This window comes from Cucurbita pepo, chromosome 8 (genome assembly GCF_057944985.1).
Source record: "Cucurbita pepo subsp. pepo isolate OVF chromosome 8, ASM5794498v1, whole genome shotgun sequence".
NCBI classification, from domain to species: Eukaryota; Viridiplantae; Streptophyta; class Magnoliopsida; order Cucurbitales; family Cucurbitaceae; genus Cucurbita; species Cucurbita pepo.
This window is the reverse complement of record NC_141805.1, coordinates 12,348,439-12,368,487: the sequence shown is the minus strand read 5'-3', so window position 1 is coordinate 12,368,487 and position 20,049 is coordinate 12,348,439. Positions and strand designations below refer to the sequence as shown.

At 36.0% G+C, this 20,049-nt stretch overlaps 3 protein-coding genes across 3 annotated transcripts; 1 reads left to right on the top strand and 2 right to left on the bottom strand.

The window, feature by feature from the left end:
• The first annotated feature begins 5,649 nt into the window (after window positions 1-5,649).
• LOC111800197 (homeobox-leucine zipper protein HAT14-like) lies at window positions 5,650-8,329 on the top strand. The gene is made up of 4 exons (XM_023683790.2): window positions 5,650-6,005; window positions 6,619-6,956; window positions 7,070-7,149; window positions 7,940-8,329. Exons 1-4 carry the CDS (start codon window positions 5,660-5,662, stop codon window positions 8,196-8,198), a joined length of 1,023 nt encoding a protein of 340 aa, XP_023539558.2. The 5' UTR covers window positions 5,650-5,659; the 3' UTR covers window positions 8,199-8,329.
• Window positions 8,330-12,306: 3,977 nt separating this feature from the next.
• On the bottom strand, window positions 12,307-15,388 carry LOC111800598 (protein trichome birefringence). The gene is made up of 5 exons (XM_023684369.2): window positions 14,272-15,388; window positions 13,649-13,841; window positions 13,337-13,530; window positions 13,085-13,243; window positions 12,307-12,983 (listed from the first exon to the last, which is right to left on the bottom strand). Exons 1-5 carry the CDS (start codon window positions 15,228-15,230, stop codon window positions 12,641-12,643), a joined length of 1,848 nt encoding a protein of 615 aa, XP_023540137.2. The 5' UTR covers window positions 15,231-15,388; the 3' UTR covers window positions 12,307-12,640.
• A 2,139-nt stretch (window positions 15,389-17,527) lies between these two features.
• On the bottom strand, window positions 17,528-19,231 carry LOC111800915 (uncharacterized). Its single transcript, XM_023684834.2, has 3 exons — window positions 18,160-19,231; window positions 17,919-17,998; window positions 17,528-17,833 (listed from the first exon to the last, which is right to left on the bottom strand). The coding sequence occupies exons 1-3, from the start codon at window positions 19,039-19,041 to the stop codon at window positions 17,740-17,742; spliced, it is 1,056 nt and encodes a 351-aa protein (XP_023540602.2). The 5' UTR covers window positions 19,042-19,231; the 3' UTR covers window positions 17,528-17,739.
• Window positions 19,232-20,049: the final 818 nt, after the last annotated feature.

Below are 20,049 nucleotides of genomic sequence, written 5' to 3'. Positions count from 1 at the left end.
TCAAAGAGGAGAATGAAGCATCCCTTATAAGGGTGTGGAAACCTCTCCTTAGCATACGCGTTTTAAAATCGTGAGGGGAAGCCCAAAAGGGAAGCTCAAATAGGTCAATATCTACTAACGATGAGATTAGGCGGTTATAAATGGTATCAGAGACAGACAATGGGCAGTGGGCTAGAGAGGATGCTGGCCCCAAGGGGGTGGATTGTGAGACCCACATCAGTTGAAGAGGAGTGGATTGTGAGATCCCACATCAGTTGAATAGGAGAACAAAACATTCTTTACAAGGCGTGGAAACCTCTCCCTAGCGAACACGTTTTAAAACTTTGAGAGGAGGCCTAGAAGGGAAAGCCCAAAGAGAACAATATCTACTAGTGATGGGCTTGTACTGTTACATTAGGTCACTCGCACAAAAAGAATCCTATGATTAGAACGACTTTCTTCACTCTTCTTCACGTAAAGAAACACATTCAGGCCTATTCTTCTATGGAGCTTGTTGACTTTAGGAGGCTCATCATGATCATTTACTTTGATCCTCATGGATTCCCTCCACTTGTCTTGTTGGGCTACAATACCCATATTTCCATTTCTGTCTCCACTACAACACAATACCCATGCTTTTCATTATAATCAATGACTGCTGTGATTGTCTATCCCATTCCCATTTTGTTAACACATTGAGTGAGATCTAAGCATCTCCATTGTTTCAAAGCTACAAGCCATGATTACCAGTAGTATTGAAATATGTAGCTAGCTTGAGCTTTTTGTTTAAACATGATGAATCATGATGAGAAATCATCAAGTGGAGCTCTAACTCATTGCATAAAATGATGTATGTTTCTCTATTGTATATCCCTTGAATATTCAGTATGAGTGGAAAAGGCAATTTACTCTGCTATAACACACAATGTTTCTCTGCAATGTTTTCTAATAATTTGCATCAGTTGATGTAAAGTTATTCCTTGTCTTTTTTTTTAGTGAAATTCCTTGCAACTGTCTACCAGAAACCTTGTTTTGGAATGCATTTATTGGTTGAGACATGTTTTTGTTCAGATCTTACATTTGTGTACTAAAAAATTTAAACTAGGGTGAGAGTGGGAAGCTCGCTACTAACCGATATTGTCTGCTTTGGCCTTTATAATATGTCTGCTAGGGAGAGGTTTCCACACCCTTATAAGAAATGTTTCGTGTTCCTCTTCAACCAATGTGGGATCTCACAATCCACCTCCTTGGGAACCAGCGTCATCACTAGCACACCGCCCGATGTCTGGCTCTAATACCATTTGTAATAATCCAAGCCCACCGTTAATAGATATTGTCTGCTTTGGCCTGTTATGTATCGCCGTCAGCCTCTCGATTTTAAAATGCGTCTACTAGGGTGAGGTTTCCATACCTTTATACTGGATGTCTCGTTCTCCTCTCCTTTAACCAATGTGAGATTTCACCCCAAAAAAAAAAATGTATTCTCCATCCCTATCTTCATTTAGCTAATAGAGAAAATTTTGTCTCTACTTCTCCCCGTTTCTATATAGTTGAAAACGTCTTTTGTATGATCTAAATCCAACTATAAATATACTCAATATTAGCTACTAAATCATTTAGGTAAAGAAAAAAAAGGTTGAAAGTAAATAAAAAAGTATTCGAGACGATTGAAAAGACGAGTATCGGATGATAATTATTAATATCATTATTGGGATATAGGGGGAGGAGGGGCAATAATGAAAGGGTATGGCCCAAGGCATGCACGCCCATAATTGGTGAAGTTGGGATTGACATTGTTTATCCATTATATTTGGTGCTCAAGCCAAGCCAAGCCAACCCCTTACAAACCATTATCTCTTTTCTTCTTCTTCCTTTTTCTTTTTTCTTCCATTCTTCTTCTTGGGTCAACCAACAACACCTTTTCTTTTTTACTTTTTACTTTTCTAGGGTTTTGAAAATTGTTGTTTGAAAGTGTTCTCGGAAGAAACTTTCATATGTTCTTAACGACACCATACAAACCTGGCTATTTCGAGTTTTAGTTTTCATTACTTTGTTTTCAGGGTTTCTATCAAAAAGATCTCGTGCATACAGTGATGATTGTCTTTTACTTATATATCTAAGATCTTCTTGATTTTAGACCGATAGAAGTTATAACCACGTTCGTCTCTTCACTATTCCAACTTTAAATTTTCATCCGTAAAGCATACTGAAGCGGGGAAAATATGTAGAAGTGAAAGAGAAATGACATTGATAGCATAAAAGGGGACAAAGATCCCTCCAATTCCTATGTTACATGCTTTCTTGTCTTTTACAATTCCTACATTTTCCCTTTTTCTTAAATCCTTTTCCTAAATTATTAAAATTTGTAATCAAACACAATCATTCCCTTTTTCCATAAAGTGGTCTTTGCCTTTTGCCCTAGCTTTAGTAATTAGCTTAACCCTATCCTAGTTTTGTTAACTATCGAGACTCGCATGAATAAGTGATATTGTATTTGTTCTATCGAAAAATACAAAGAGATTGTCCTATTGAGATTGTCCTATTGAGTTCTTTTGATCATTTTTCTGTTATTTGTGCAAGTCTCTCAATATCGTTTAGAATATATGAACCGTACCGAACGAAACAAGAAACAAACAAAGGAAAGTCGTTTAAAGAAGCTTTGTTGAGTATCAAGTATTTTGAATGCTTTGATATTCAAACATGAATTTATGGAATCGGGTCTAACAGTTTCATTCCCATACCGTCTAAACATAAACTAGTATTTTATTCTCAAGCTTTTGATATCGAACTCGATTACTAGACGTTATACCCCGTCGATCAAACCCTAAACCCTAAATCTAGTTATTCATGATGTCTAGTGCTAAGGAGCTATACTTGGTATAACTTGAGGCTAAGAAAGTTAGTCTACCATTAACTCATTTAGTATATATGATCGAGCCACTGAAGAAAAAAAATGTGCACTTTGTTGGTATATATAGTAACTTTTAATTCTTTTAAGATTTCCTTAGTCATCCTATCTTCAAGATTGCTCTTATTCAAACGTAGTCTCGATTCATTCATATACTCCTTTTTTACTCGACTGTTATAAGAAATACTATTTTTTTTAATTGAAATATGTATTTTTATAAAACGAATAACAATAATATATTATTTTAATTAATAAAATAAGAACAATATTATTCTAATCCTTGATTAAGTTACAATGATAATGAGTATGTTCTTATCTTAGGGATAATCATTAGTTTATAATCCAATGTTAAAACTTATTAATGATAATAATCATTGATTTCTGCTAATATCCATATTTATCTATATTTTTATGGTAATATCGTATCTCTATTGTACTAGTTATTATAACCTTAATTTTGATGATTTATTAAATCATTCTTCCTCAAGTTTATTCCATAATTATTTTTTTAAAAAAGAAAAAAGTAAATAAAAATAATGAAGAAAAAAGTAGGGCCCATAGGGGAGTAGTTGGGCCGACCAAATCACTCCGACAAACCCATAACCCTATGATTGATTCCATGTCAAAACGTTAATTAGGGAATGTGGGAAAATAAAATAATTATTTATTAAATATAAAATATCACATCTTGACGTAGAAATCTATTCTTACTAGATGCATTTTAAAATCGTGAGACTGACGACTACACATATCAAAACAAATAATATCTACCGACAGTAGCTAAGATCGCACTGTCTGTCTTGTTTTATTAGGACTCGGACCCACCTTTTTATTTACTTATTTATTTATTTTTAATTTCCTAATTTTTGTATCTAAAGCTTATCATTAAAGCCTGCATGAGTTCAATTATTGCAATGATCCCAAAAGCATGACATATCTGACCTCGTCACATCCTCTGGATCTTTTCATTTATTTCTTTATTTTTTTTAAGATGATAAATAGTATTATTATATTTTAAAAGGGTAAAATAAATAATAATTGTTTTATAGTGAAACCAATAATTTGGGAAAATAAGTATATATATATAGCCAAAATTGGTTTTTGTGAAAAGACATTAATACCCTTCTCATAAAAAAAAATATTATTTAGAAAGAAAAAAATAATAATAATAAAAAAAACTACTTTGGACACTGTGATGACGTGGTCGCCTTGTCTCCGTCAAGTCGAACATCTTATTATTTGGTCAAATCTCGTGCTAATCTTTCTCTCTCTACCTTTTTTTTTTTAATAAATAAATATCAAAATGGAGAAAATTCTCCTACAACTATTAAATTAATAAATAAAATATAAAAACTTCGAATATCAGCTTTAATTCGCTATCGTTACTAGCTCGATTTAAAAACGTGTTTATTAGGAAGAGATTTCTACATCCTTATAAGAAATGTTTCATTCTCTTCAACCGATGTGAGATCTCGCAATCTCGCTAGCACACCGCTCCATAACTGGCTGTGATACCATTTGTTCGTCACCAACCTCACAGTTTTTAAACCCGTCTACTATGAAGATGGTCTAGCCCTACTCCGACCGTGACCACTTCTAAACACTATGTAGATTGTCAGGTGTCCTTCTTCTATTGTACCCTAATCACCTTTGCCCACGTCTTTGATGACTGCCACATTTACCCAAAAAAAGCATGCTCTATATCATTTTATTCTACATTGGAGTACGTTTTGATTTAATAATTTCAATCATCTATAAATGGCTTATTTAAACGCAACGAGAATAATTATCAAATGAATACAAAATATTGACGTTTCAAATTTATTTATTTTCGTCAACATTATAGCTCAAAATTATTCCGTCCTATCTAATAAATTCAGAAATAATATTTCAATAATTATCAAAAACTTATTCAAAGCTGAAATCACAAGTTATGACGTATAAAATAATTTATTTTATTAAATGAAAATATACAAAAATATATATATATATTTCAATAAATAGTTGAATTATTTATTGAAAACTTAGGAATTCAACCAAAGTATTAATATTTGAGTGAATAATGAAAATAACAACTTTATTATAAAACTATATATAAATTCACAATTAGTGGAGTGTTTGGTAAGACAGCAATTAATGAGTTTTTCGTCGACGTCATAATGAGTTTAAATAATAATAATAATAATAATAATAATAATATAAATAAATAAAAACAATCTGGGAATTCAATCCTGGCCGTAGGATGAAAAATAATAAAATAAATATTTATATAATGATATTGGGGTGGCTGGGTTGGTGAGAAAGACAATAATATTAATAATCACACTTAGCAATTAATGACAGTAATAATTAATTAACCATTTACAGTTAAATTAAACTTTAAAATTTATATTTCATTAAATTGAATAAATGATGAAATAATAATGTTTTTAATAATGTTTTATGTAGCATTGATTTCATCATTATATACACATTTAGTAGCTTAGGAACCAAGCATCCCTAAGATAATTATTTTATGGACCACTGAAGCAAATAATAATTTTAAAAATAAAATTAATATTAGAAATAAATATAAATCTTAAACTTTGGTTTATTTGGGTATTTTTTTCACCGTCTCTAAAGTCTCGTGTATGATTAAATATTTTCACGTGCACTTCTCAATATGGTTTTGTCGGTCAAATAATAATTAATTAATTAATTAATTATAATTGGTATTTAAAAGGGGACATCCATTGGAGTATTGTTTTAAGGTTGTTGTTGTTGTTTGTGGGGATGGAGTTGGGTTTGAGGCTTGGTGATGCTCCCAATTCAAATAACCCATTTGGGGTTCGCTCTATTCCTTCTTCTTCTTCTTCTCTCATGGCTTTAGGGTTTTGTGTTGGATTGGGACATGGTTATGGTTCTGGTTCTGGTTCTGGTTCTGGTTCGGGTTCTGGTTTCGGTCGGGTTCATGATGAGGATGGAAGAGATGTAAAGGATGATGATGAAAAAACTATTCCCGGTTCTGGGTACGGTTTGGATCCGCCGGTTCAGCTGGATCTTCTTCCTTTGTCTCCGGTTCCTCGTTCTTCTCATCAATCTTCTTCAACCCTTCCATTTTCATGCCTTTCTCATCGCTGTAAATACACTCTCCTCCTTCCTCTTTCTTTTTTTTATATATATATATTTTGCATGGTGATGACGGTTTAGTTCACTGTTAGCACATATTGTTTTTTTTTTTTTTTTGTTCGAAGTTTTTAAAATGGGTCGGAGGTTTTGACCCCATAATAAAAATGGTTTATTTCTCTCGTCCCGGAGATTTCACAATTTATATTCTATCTAGCGTTTTCACGAACACTTATTTGTATGTGGGATTTCACAATTCACTCCCCTTTGAAGTTTAGCGTCCTCGTTAGCACTCGTTTCTCTATTCAACTGATGTGGGATCTCACAATCCACCCTATTCAAGGCTCAACATCCTCGCATTCATTCCTCTCTTCAGGGATGTCTCAATCGGTTGAATAGGGAAACGAAACATTCTAAGAATGTGGAAACGTGTCACTAGTAGTCGCGTTTTAAAATTTTTGAGAGAATGTTTGAATTTTTGAGAGAATGTGGACTTAGAGTTGTTAAAATTTTTCTTTAGTTATTATTTGATGGGTTTTGTTAAAGATTGAATTTTTGATGATCCAAGAATTAAAACTTGGGGAATTGGGTCAATTTGAGGTGAATCTCTGGTGCTATTTGTGCAGTGATGCCGGAATTGGGTTGTACGGACAAAGTATTGGACGTAAACCGGCCGCCGGCGTTGGTGGCGGCCGTGGAAATGATACCGGCGGAGGAGACAGAAGACAAGTCTCCAAACAGTACGGTAACGTCTTTCCAAATGGATTTTGGGGTCAGAAATGGAGGAGGAAGAGGAAGAACAAGAAGCAAGAGATCATCAGACATGGAAATGGAGACGGAAAGATCGTCGTCAAGAATCAGCGACGATGAAGAAAACGCGTCTGCTCGAAAAAAGCTCCGACTTTCTAAAGAACAATCCGCTTTTCTTGAACAAAGCTTCAAACAACACAGCACCCTCAATCCTGTTAGTTCCCCTTTTATTTCAAAACCCTTTTTTTTTTTTAAAAAAAAAAAAAAAAATTGCAAATCATTAATTTGTAATATATAAACCCTAATAATTTCATATCCAAATTACAGAAGCAGAAGGCAGCACTAGCCAAGCAGCTAAATCTCCGACCAAGACAAGTGGAAGTTTGGTTTCAAAACCGAAGAGCAAGGTATATATGTCTGCTAGCAGATATTGTCTACTTTCGACTTTTCCTCTCGAATTTACTCTCAAAATTTTTAAAATTCGTGGAGAGGTTTCCACTCCGTTATAAAAAGTGTTTCGTTCTCCTCCCCAACTGAGGTGGGATATCACAATCCACCCCCTTTCAGGGTTTAGCATCCTCGTGAGCACTCTATGGGATATCACAATCCACCCCCTTTCAGGGTTCAGAATTCTCGTGGGCACTCTATGGAATATCACAATCCATCCTCTTTCAGGGTCCCCTTTCAGGGTTCAGAATTCTCGTGGGCACTCTATGGAATATCACAATCCACCCTCTTTCAGGGTCCAGTGTCCTCGCTGACACTTGTTTCTTTCTCTAATCGATGTGAGACCTCCACCAAATTCACCTTACTTCAGGGCTCAGCGTCCTTACAGACACACCACCTAGTATCTACCTTTTTCGGGGAATAGCCTCCCCGCTGACATATCACCCATTGTCTGGATTTGATACCATTTGTAATGGTCTTAATCCACCGCTAGCAGATATTGTCTTTTTTGGGTCGTTCCCTTCCAAGCTTACCATTTTTAAAACGCGTCTGCTTGGGATAGGTTTTCACACTCTTACATAAGAAGTGTTTTTCTCCTTCCTAACCGGACGTGTGATATCACTCATACATACAGACACACATACACACAATCATATATATATATATATATATATATATATATATATATATATAAATAAAGAATTTTGTCGGAAAAATCACTAATAACTCCGAAAATTTGATGTGTTTTAGGACAAAGTTGAAGCAGACAGAAGAGGATTGCGAGTATTTAAAGAGATGGTGTGAGACATTGACAGAAGAGAACAGAAGATTACAAAAGGAACTTCAAGAACTAAGAGCCTTCAAAGCTTCTCAGCCGTTTTACAGTCACCTCCCAGCCACCACCCTCACCATGTGCCCGTCCTGCGAGCGGGTCGTCGCCACCGCTCCCGCCGCCTCCATCGCCACCACCTCCACCACCGCCGCCGCCCCGCCAAGGATATTGATATGAATTCAAAAGGGTCAGTTTTTTAAATGAGTTTTGAGAGAGATTATATTGATAATGTTATTCATGTAAGAGATCTGTTAATATTTGCATATTAGTGATTATAATAATAGTTATTATTATTATTATTATTATTATTATTATTATTATTATTGAATTTCAGAGCCAATCTCTAGGCTCCTCCATGCATGGCCTGCAATTAAATATGATAAAATAAATAAAAATTAAGTTTAAATTCTAATTATCCAAAAATATATTTTACTTTTTATTTATGTTTTTTACAAAAAAAAAATATTAAACTTAAGATAAACTAAAATATAATTTAAGAGAAAAGGAGCTCCTAGTGACATTTGACTTTTATCGATCGTGTTGACTTTTAAAGGTTGACCTTTTATTTTAAATAAAAAAAGTTCTACGATCATTTCACTTTGAAATTCATTTAACTAAAATCAAGATCGGATTACTTATTATAATCGAAAAGTTTCATTACATTATATGATCAAACATATTTGAAAGTCAAAACGCTGACATGATTAATTTAGGGTTAATTATTTAGATTTAACTACTTTCGATTGATGTTCTTTTGAGTTCATATGATTTTATTGTTCGTAAGTTTCTTTGATATGATTTCCTCATAAAATGTTGTAACAACCCAAACTCAGAGTTAGCAGATATTGTTTGTCTTAAGTCGTTACGTATCGTCGTTAGTCTCTTGGTTTTCCAACCGCTTATAAAACATGTTTCGTTCTCCATTCCAATCAATACGAGATCTAATAATCCACCCCCTTGGGGACCCAGCTTTCTCGTTGCCACACTGTCCCGTGTCTGGCTTTAATACCATTTGTAACAGCCCAAGCCCACCACTAGTAGATATTGTTCACTTTATCTAGTTATGTATATCTCTCAGCTTCACAGTTTTAAAACACGTCTACTAGGGAGAGGTTTCCACAACCTTATAAGGAATCATTCGTTCCTCTCTTCAACCAATGTGAGATCCCATAATTGTCTCTTTTTTTGTACGGTCACCTAAAATAAATCTCGATAGTAAGTAGGTCGAACTTTCAATCTCAATCGTAATCGCTTCTCGACAAATATTTGTAAATGACTCGTTTACCTAAGATTTGTTGGAAGATAATAATTTGGGCATCCATGATATGCATTGAGTGGAAGATAGAATTAATTAGTGAATAAAGATTACTTTTTAATTGCAAAGTTTGATTTGACTTCGGAATTGTCAAACCATTTTTAAAACCATGTCAACTCATGTCCTTCTCCAACACTTCATAGAAAAAGAACAAAAATAAGTCAACCATTAAAAGTTTCAAGTAAAAAATCTAATCTCGTAACTTCATAATCAAGAGTTCGGGGGAAACGGGAATAGGTCATCGAGCTCCCTAGAGCGCCCATGAGCTCGATTGAGCTTAGACTCGTTCGATCATATTAAGTTCAAAATTTGTTCAATCCAAACAATCTTAGATAAGACGACGCACATATGTATGTTCGATATTTTGGTCGATATCAACATTTTTTTAAAAAACTTAATTTCAACAAAAAGTACCTTTCTAAAAATTAATTTATTATTTAATTGACATTGGAAAATTAAATTAATATTGTATGGGCTGGGCCACGGCTGTTGATAAAGCCCGTAAAAAGATGGTGGAAGGCCCAAATCCAACAGCGCTTCACTTCGCAGGCCCATTACATTTAAATTGGTTTTTAAATTCTCATATTTATTATATTTTTCATGTTTAGGCTTAAATTGTTGGAGTTTTAACCCTAAACATTGCATACAATTTGATTAAGAACACTTTAAACTTTGATAAATATTATAATTGTAATTTCAACTTTAAGTTAAGTTCTAGATTTAGTACCTGACGGCTCCAACATTCTCTTACGACATGACAACGTTACCTACTTATCTTGAAATATTTTTAAGAATGAAAACTATTACCACAAACCAACACGAACCCAAGTTTTGTCTTTACTCACATGCCTCCTAGGAGGTCACCTAATATAAAATTACTCCAAGCCATGCACGTTTAAATTTGAAGTTTCTACAATTGAATCACCTAAAAGAAGATGCACGTAATTGGTATAGGTAATAACTATCAATTTTTTTTAGGACTTTCTTAACCATAATTTCATATCCGAGCCACCAAAGTCTAAACATCCCAATCTTTCTTAATTCCAAACGCCCTCATATGATTAAACATTGAAATATGTGAAGGACCAAACTTTTGTAACCTACTCACCCTATAAGGGCATTTAAGTAATTTCCGGATTTATTTTTATTTCCAATGATAATTTAGTAGTTAGGTCAAATTATTGGAACCCTACTCCCTTTCACTATATCTCCAAAACTAGACTTTGACCCAACTGGTCTCCCCCTCTCTCTCTCTCCCGAAATTAGGTCAAATTATCTTACCTTATTATAATAAGCTTAAGGGCCGATATAGTTATAGTCGAGTTTGAAACTCGACTCCTATTCTGGTTTTGATGTAGGTATGGCCGATTTTGAACCTTATTATAATAAGCTTAAGGGCCGATATAGGTATGGTCGAGTTTGAAACTTGACTCCTATTCTCATTTTTTCTTTCTTTTAACTCGGATGATGTACGAGACATCTAAGCTCATGTTTTTAATAATAAAAAATAAAAAAAATATAATTTTTTTTTAATAAATAAAGTGAGTCTTGGTCGAAGAAGAGTACACGTTTCATGGGCCCACCCAAAACTCAATAATTTTGAAGCTATAAATGGAGTAAGGAGGCGAATGGGAATAAATTAATAAAAAGATTGGAATAATTAAAGGAGCAGCGAAGAAAAATATGAGCCCAAAAATAAAGCGTTCGCCGACAGCCGACAGCCGACAGCCGCCACGTCAAATTTTCACCTTATTTCCTTAAATACCCTCTACCCACTCCACTATCATAAACTTTATGTTTATGAAAATTTTACAAATATTAAATATCAACTAAAAGATTATATTTTCGACTAAAAATTTAAAAATGAAAAATAGAAAATATGGGAATAGTTTGTAGTTTAATTAAATTTGCAAAACAAATGTTATGTTTGTCAATATTGTGTGAGAAAAGGTCAAAAGGGTAATTTACATCATCCCTAAAATTAATACATTAAATTAATTTTCATTTTCAAATGTAGTTTTTAGTCATTGTCATACTTATTAAGAATCTGACTCACAATGCCACATTTAGGAGAGACTCGATGTCAACTTCAAAAACTATATACATTTTTAGTCCCTAAAATCTTGAAGTTTTATTTATTAGTCCCTCCATCCTAATTATTAGTGGTCATTATTTTCTTTCCCTATATAATAATAAAAAGAAGATAGATAGATAGCGTAAGATCCCAATCTTACACTATCTAAGGGTGTGGAAACCTCTCACAGACACATTTTATAATCGTGAGTTTTATAATTGTGAGTCTGATGGTGATATCTAACAAGTTAAAACGGACAATATCTGTAACAATGAATTTCAGAGTCTGTTGGTGATATCTAACAAGTTAAAACGGACAATATCTGTAACAATGAATTTTAGAGTCTGTTGGTGATATCTAACAAGTTAAAACGGACAATATCTGTAACAATGAGCTTGTGAAACTGCAGACTTACAGAGACTATATATATAAAGGGTGTGAAACCTTGCACTATCTAAGGGTGTGAAACCTCTCGCAAACACGTTTTATAACCGTGAAGCTAATGGTGATATGTAATAAGCTAAAACGGACAATATCCGCTAATAGTGAGCTTGCACTATTACATGTAGACTCACCGGGACTATATATATTAAGGGTGTGAAACCTTGCACTATCTAACTATCTAAGGGTGTGAAACCTCTCGAAGACACCTTTTATAACCGTAAGGCTGATGGTGATATGTGTAATAAGCTAAAATGAACAATATTTGTTAACAGTGAGCTTGGACTGTTACATGTAGACTCATAGGGACTATATATGTTAAGGGTGTGAAACCTTGCACTATCTAAGGGTATGAAACCTCTCGGTGACACCTTTTATACCCATGAGGCTGATAGTGATATATAATAAGCTAAAACGAACAATATCTGCTAACAGTGAACTTAGACGGTTACATGTAGACTCATAGGGACTATATATATATTGAAAATATAACATAAATATTTGCATTAAAGCATTCCCTTATGAACAGAAGCAGATCATCCTCAAGAAACACAAACTAGCCTCCTATCTATGCCCTACTCTCTCATAAATTATTGTAGAATGAAGAAAAAATGAACCCATATCAATTCTTTGGGCCTAACTCTTGCTGTTTGATCGATCTTTTCTATACGATTTCCAGAAAAGAAAAAGAAAAAACACAAATCTTCTAAAACTTGATGATATGAACTCAAAACCCAATAAAATATGTACCTTCTTTTTTTGTTTATTTGTTTCTTTCTTTGTAGCTCTCTATGTTCTCTCTTGCTGATGCTGTCTCAGTAGCAGTTCTGCATATAACATCTCATTCCATGCATCAGGAACACCCGGAAGACACCAATGGCTGCAGTCCTGGAATTTCAAAGGTGTTTTCTTCTCTTCTTCTGTTAGCCTTTGCTTTCGATAGATCGACGGGTGCCCGTCCTTCCGAAAATCTGACATCATTGTGATGTTCAGATATGTTACGTGAGTTTTCATCCCTTTCAATACCTTCTCCAGTATCATCATCTTCGGCAGGTACGGTCTCAGAAACGTCTTGTTCTTGATTGGCTCGATCTCGCTGTCGCATTGCCCACCCGAGTTCCATTGCCCTCCACTGTGAAGCACAAGATGGATTCATATGACCCAAGGTTGATTGATTGTTTCAGTGTGCAAAACAAAATTCTCATTCAGTTATATGTTTCTTTTTTGTTGTACCTGAAATGGGATGCAGAGTAGCCCCTAAAGAAAACAATGGACTTCATTGGATTTATGTTCTTATCAACCCATCTCGCCCATGTCGTAACCGCCTTTCGAAACGCCTCAAGAACATTCAATTCTTCATAAACATGGCTCCCTTCTTGGTAATAATCTTTCCTGCGTTCGTTCGACATCACCGAACTCGTCAAACTTCAAAATACACGCATTGAATTTCACTTGTAAAAAAAACATAACACAATTCACACTTACCCTCTTGAAGTTTTGTCATGAGTCCACCAGTGACCAGTGTTGAAGATGATTATATCAGCTCCTTTGTATTGAACGGACGATTTCCCGACCAAATCGAGACGCAACGTTTCCTTCTTCTTACCGTTCTTGTCTGGCACCTCCCATTCTCGGACTAAGAAAGGAGACACAAAGAACTCTACGGTGAAGTTATAATCCTATCATCAAACCAAAGACGAAAAACAGCCACCAAATGAATAAACATCACCAAAACAGCGCTGAGCAATAGTTTGCAAAAACAAATCCTTGAAAGAACAAGAAGAACACAAAACCAACCTTAAATATGAAAGAGTAGGCTGCTTCCCCCCTGAATACCTGTCTTCCATTAGCTTCAAACACCTTACTTTGATCCTTAACTGAGTTTCTCAATATACAAACAAGCGATTCCCACATGTTTCGATTCAGCGAATCGCCCACAAAAACTAGTCGCTTCCCTTTTAACATATCCAACATTCGACCTCCATCGAGCCTACACCATAGCGTAATTATAAAGGTTAATGGAACAAGAAACAGATTATTTGAAGTTCTTATGAGCACTATAGGCTACTACTTAACATTGAGCTACAAACCATCGTTTAACACAATTCAAATTTGATTAAACTAGATTAGAAATCTCAAAAGCACATAACATTGAGTGCATAGGCAGAAGAACAAAACCCAAAAGCATAAAACTCAAATGGTTGCTTTGAATTCATCAAATTCAGAACAAACATTGCCTTTTCTTTTTCTTTCTCGTCTTTTCCAAACATGTCATCAAAAAAGAACGGTCCAAAGAGTAAAGGGGCAACAAATTTCAGATTAAACAATTCAATTCAGTAAGAGTTAAGCAAAACCTGAAAAGAAAAGGCCAAAAAATGCTCAACCATTAACAAAAGTTGGAAAAACAAAATTGTTCATACCTTGGAAGATCGCATCCATTGGGCTTCCATCGAAGTTTTTGATAATTCTTATCAGGCCTGCCATTCAGATGACAATTGAATTGTTCGTCAATAAGCGGACAAGAACCAGGTTTGTAAAGAGGGTAAGAATCATCCGGCACCCACTCTCCATCGAAAAAATCACAATTCTTCAAAGACTCAAACCAATCATTCTTGTTCATCGATCCACCGGAAGCAGAATTCATCTCACCCTTCTGCTTCTTCGACAATGAAGCTGTGTAATTCGATGATACATTTTTATCCTCCACCCTCGAACTGTCATTGCCCAACGGAGTCGATTTAATGCCCGAACCCTGAATCTGATCATCCACCACTGGAGGAGCTGCTTTCACAGGCACTGATTCAGTTCTATTAGACTCCGTACCTTTAGAAACCGGCGTAGATTGAGTGTCGTTCTTAACTGTTTCCGTCGGCGAGGTGGTTTCAATCGGAGGCGAAACTCGGGAATCCAGAGTCTGATTCCCAGCCGGTGGATTACTTTCCGGCACCAATTCTTCCGTACGGTTCTTCCCACGCAGCGGCTCTTTCTCGACAATCTGCGGCCGAGGCTGAACCGTCGCATTACTAGATATAGATAGATTCCCCTCCGGCACCGGCGGAGGGATCAGTCGATTACTCTGCTGAACAGAACCGTTAGGGAGAAAGTAAGAAATAAAATAAGGGTATCGAGATCCAGAACCGCCATTAGCGGAATTAGGACCAAAAGAGTTACTCCCGCTGAAAATACTGGATAAGGAAGGAGAAAAGGAAGTTGTAGCAGAAGGGTTGAAAGCCAAAAAGGCAGTGAAAACAACGAAGGCGAACATGAATCCATATGCAAACGCCAAAGTTCTCTTGGTTTTGAGAATGGAGAAGAGACTCTTGACGTCTGAAACCAGATTTCCGCCATTGATGGGCTGGTACTTAGTGGCTTCAGCCATGGCGGATCACAGAAACGAAAACACCCAGTTTCTGGTTTCTGCAACTCGAAGACGAAGAAGATTCTTAGAGAGAGAAAGAGGGGAAGTGGGGTTTAAGAGTGAGATTGAAATCTGTGATTGGAAAAACGGTCTTTGAGTCGAGCGAGTGGAGGAGGAGGAGGACGATTGTTTCATACGGATTTGAGAGAGGAAAATTAATTATATTTTTCCCATAATCTGGCGTTTTATTACGATATTGCCACTACCGTCAAATTCGTTACGCCGTTGAGGAATATTTGTACGCGCCTCGGAAAACTTTATCAAGAGGACACGTGTCGTTCCATTATATTTTTGGGAGTATAATAATTATATTTCTTTTTTGAAATTAAAAACGATCCTAGAATGATCGGATAATTCCAGATATTTCGATCCAGGAATCTCGGTTGTGAATTGAGATTTTGAATAATTTCGAGGTTTTTTAAAAAATAAATGTAATTAGAATAACAGTGGCAAGAGCTGTAAATAATCCAACGTTTATGTGTTTTTTAAAAAAGGCACTTGAAATTCGAGTAGAAGAATCCAAATTCCGTGCGCTTTTCCCGTTTCTTAACGGATCCCGTTTTGTGACACATTAATTAAACTCGCTTTACATTTGTCACTAACTTTCATGCTGCTGGCTTACTAAATAACTGTCTTTCAAAGTATAATTTTCTCAAATAATTAGTTGATTAATATTCACTCGGTACGTATGATGCCACGCGTACGAACTAGATCTGGCTGTCGGTTTTGGAGTGGACGGTTGAGATGGATTTGGTTTCGCCCATCACTCCACCATGTCTACGTGTTGCCATTGGACGGTCACACGATGTGCGTGACAGTGGTGCAGTTGGTGCCAAGATTTGAAGTACCTACTAATTTCTATTTTGTGTTGATCAAACTTTAGTAGATTATTTAATTATTTAACATAAATAATTTAATTATTATTATTATTGTTATTTATAAAAAGATAAAAATATTAAAAAATAGGATAGAGATGGTGAGCGGTGGTGGTGGGACCAGATGGGGTCCGTACGGAACACATGGAAATTAAGAGAAAGGGAAAGCAGTTTACGCGTTGGCCACCAAAAATGGTAATTGTTAGATTTGGTGGCATTTATTGGGATTTTGATCGTCGGTTCCTAAGCTTATGTCAATTTTCTCCTACTCTCTAATTTATATTTCTTTTTTTTAAAATATATAAATAAAGTTTTAACATATTACAATCTTACATTTTAAATTTGTTTATTTTTTAAAAAACAAAAATAAAAAAGATTCTAAGATCTTACCAACAAATATCTAATTCTGGATATTATCAAATATATATATATTTTAAAATTATACATAAATATTTTTTAAACCAACTTCAGAGGATTCTATGGACATTTTAAATACAAATTTGAATTTCGAGAGTAAAAATTAAAAAAAAAAAAAAAAAAAAAAATTACACTTCGATAAAATTTTAATATCCTAGCGTTTGGTATAATTCGCACCGGAAGAGGCTTTATACAGGCCTCTTTGCACACAGGCTTCAAAATGGGCCCAATAATTTACTCTATTTTCATGAATGGGATGGATTTTTGAGGGAGTAAGTAGTAACTAGACAAGAGGCACGGATCGAATTAAGACCAAACCCTACCATAGGAGTAAGGGTCGAAATAGAGCTAAACCCTATCTATAGTAAGGTATTAAAAACAATGAGACGACATAGCTAAAGTAAACAATATCTATTAGTGATAAATTTGAGCTGTTACAAATGGTATTAAAATCGAACATTGAGCGGTGTGCCGGGCGAGGACACTGAGCCCTAAAGGGTGAACTGAGATTTATATTGGTTGGAGAGGGATAAAACATTTCTTATAAGAGTGAAAACCTCTCCCGACACAAGAGGCTGAAGACATATGTGACAGGCCACAAATAATATCTACGAACGGTAGACTAAAAAGCAACAAGCACTATGTCAATATTTTGCTCAAAAGTATGATCATACTCGAGTAAAAGTATATAACCCACACGATCGATACAATGTAGCTACAAGTTTATACCACTAGTGATGACTATACAACCTTTAGTTGTGTATGCTTATCATGTGAACCTTAACATCCCCTTTCCTAAACTTTGGTCCCAGTTGAAAGCTTCGGAATCATAAAAGAAATACCAAACGCTTGCAGAGTTTATAATAAATCAGCTAAAGCTAAAGTTAAAGTGAGAAGAGACTGCGTCCCTTCAGCCAGTAAAGCATATGCATAGGACAACATAATGTTAGGTAGATACAGCCGACAAGACAAAATGTTGTTATGATAATGAGATTAGATGACAATTGTATAATTCAAGACTCAGTCTAAAACCATGAATTTTGATTCATCAATATGGATGGAACACAACACACTGTAAGAACAACACCATCATTTGATCACTAGAAAATTAGGCATTTCAAATCTCTATTTCATTCATGGAGATATGCAGAAACCAAGGGACTTTTGTACTAACCCTATCATATTCCAAACCCAAAAACTGCTCTGATCTTGTTGAAAATAAGATCCCGCCAGCCCCTCTCCGTGTTCTCCACTACAGTTGCGTTCCCATATCTAATTCATATCAAAACATGAACAAATTAGCCACAGAACCACACAAAATGAGCTTGAGTTTTGTCTTTTCAAGTAAAAAACGAACCTGTCCTCCTCCGGCACGTCGGAATGTATCAACTTCACAATGGTAACCCCAGGCTCCGGCTCCTCCAATGTTAATTTCACCTGTGCACCATTTTCAGAACCAATTTAGCTTGATCATTCACATGGGTAATTCATGATTTGGTCGATTATTCACTAGAACTCATTAAGCAATTCCATAATGGCAAAGAGACACTACTAGAAATGCATTGAGAATGAGATAAGTAGAGGAGAAGGCAGCTCACCGTCGAATGAATGCCATCAGGCCAGCTTCCGAATCTCCATTGTTGCACAATCAACTTTCCCTCTTCCAATGCCAAGTTCTTCCCAGTCACAGACCCATCAAATATACTGATCTCTCCACCCACTTCCTTGCTAATTTTAGCATTACTCTGAGTAAACCCTTTCCATCTATTATCATCCATGAGAATTTCAAACAGAATGTTAGCCCTACAACTAAACTTCTCCGTCATCGTTATCGTCTTGAACCCTTTCTTGGCTTTCTTCTTCTCCGCCACCACTGCTGGCTTTGATGCCGCAGGGGCAGCCGCCATCGCTGCCGCAGGTGGAGCCGATTGATTACTCTTCGGCTCCACCTTTTTAGCCTCTAAGTCATCCTTCGCAGGCCCACCCTTAGCCATACTATGTACGTACAACCTCACCTTCTCCAACACAATCGGTTTCCCCTTCGCCAACATAGCCTCCTTCATTTTCTTCCCAATCGCCCCTTCGTCCTTCACAGAAACCCTAACTTCAGGATCCTCATCGGCGTTCTCATCGGAAATATATGGAATCTCAACAAGTCCATCGACCTTCTGCAGAGATTTACCTTCGGAATCCTTGGCCTCGCCTTCCCAAGAGAGAGTGACACTGAGTTCATAACCAGGAATGATCTTCCCCTTCCGAATATTGACATAGGCCTCTCCATCGACCTTGTCGACCTTCTTGATCTTGATGAAAAGGCCGCCCTCATCGTCGAGAAGTAGGAGGTCAGAGAGGAGCTTGGAGAGGAAATTGCGGGACCATTCGAGGCAATCGGTCTCCGCCCAGTGCCAGTTGTGGACATTGGTACCGTCGGGCCGTTCTTCGACGATCCACCGCTTGTCGCCCTCGCCGAACTTGGCCATTATCGGAGCTTGGGAGAGGAAACAGTACGTCGGAGAGAGAATCTAGTGGCGCGTCTAGAGAGATCGTGGCGAATGGGAAATGGAAACGGAGGAGGAGATAAAAGGGAAAGGGAAAACTGCGGATTTCGGAAGGTTCTCGGTCTGGAAGGCTCTAGAACAATGGCGGCATATCCTCTTCCTTCCAAAAACATAGGGTTCCTAACTAATATATATTACCAATTTAATTAAGCTTAATATTAATTAATTTATGAGGTAAACCATAAGAATAAAACTATAATTTCAGAAATTATATATATAAATATAATTTAGACCTTATTTATTAATTTATTTTTGAATAATACGAAAACATGTCGTTGACAATTAAGTCAACACCCGCGAAAGGTCAAACTTAAAAGAGGAAGAATAAGAAGAAGAAAATAGGGCATTTCCCCAAGTCAGTCACCCGGGCGAAATTGAAGCCCGATATCAACCCAACCAAATAGCCCTATTCTAAGCCTCTTGCTCTTCCGAGTGATTCACTAAAGCTCCCCGAAGAGTTGTTCCTCGTCGACGCTTGGGACCACGCCCCACGCTTGCTTGGGAAGCTCCTTGAGAGAGACGACATTGTTCTTCGAATCACTGAGGTACCAATGCTCGTTTTTGTTATCAAGTTACCGGAATTTGTTTCTCTAGCTTATTTGTTTGCATGCCAAGTCTCTAAGAAACATACCACAACGTGTTTGAATGTTTGTCTATGGTGGTACTGTGATAATATCTTGCATTTGTGAACAAAAGTCCAAAGTAGTTGTTCACTTCTTTATACCGACCATTGATCATAAGGATTTTTTATAGGTAGAAGCTTACAGACAGAATGATACTGCTTGTCATGGTCGGTTTGGTGTCACAGCAAGAACAACTTTAGGGTTGTTGATGGGAAAATGAAGAATTAGATATCTAATTCTTACCGAGTCTTTATTCATCTTAGACATATTCTAATCGTCGTGCATATGTACATATATGATCTAAATA

Excerpts from the sequence above, each read along its gene's own strand:
- LOC111800197 (XM_023683790.2), top strand. The coding sequence starts at position 5,660 with ATGGAGTTGGGTTTGAGGCTTGGTGATGCTCCCAATTCAAATAACCCA. Across the intron at positions 6,006-6,618 it reads TTCATGCCTTTCTCATCGCT|TGATGCCGGAATTGGGTTGT; the intron begins GTAAATACACTC and ends CTATTTGTGCAG. Across the intron at positions 7,150-7,939 it reads TTTCAAAACCGAAGAGCAAG|GACAAAGTTGAAGCAGACAG; the intron begins GTATATATGTCT and ends GATGTGTTTTAG.
- LOC111800598 (XM_023684369.2), bottom strand. The coding sequence starts at position 15,230 with ATGGCTGAAGCCACTAAGTACCAGCCCATCAATGGCGGAAATCTGGTT. Across the intron at positions 13,531-13,648 it reads CCTACTCTTTCATATTTAAG|GATTATAACTTCACCGTAGA; the intron begins GTTGGTTTTGTG and ends GTTTGATGATAG. Across the intron at positions 12,984-13,084 it reads TACTCTGCATCCCATTTCAG|TGGAGGGCAATGGAACTCGG; the intron begins GTACAACAAAAA and ends TGTGCTTCACAG.
- LOC111800915 (XM_023684834.2), bottom strand. The coding sequence starts at position 19,041 with ATGGCCAAGTTCGGCGAGGGCGACAAGCGGTGGATCGTCGAAGAACGG. Across the intron at positions 17,999-18,159 it reads CTGATGGCATTCATTCGACG|GTGAAATTAACATTGGAGGA; the intron begins GTGAGCTGCCTT and ends AATGGTGCACAG. Across the intron at positions 17,834-17,918 it reads GACGTGCCGGAGGAGGACAG|ATATGGGAACGCAACTGTAG; the intron begins GTTCGTTTTTTA and ends GATATGAATTAG.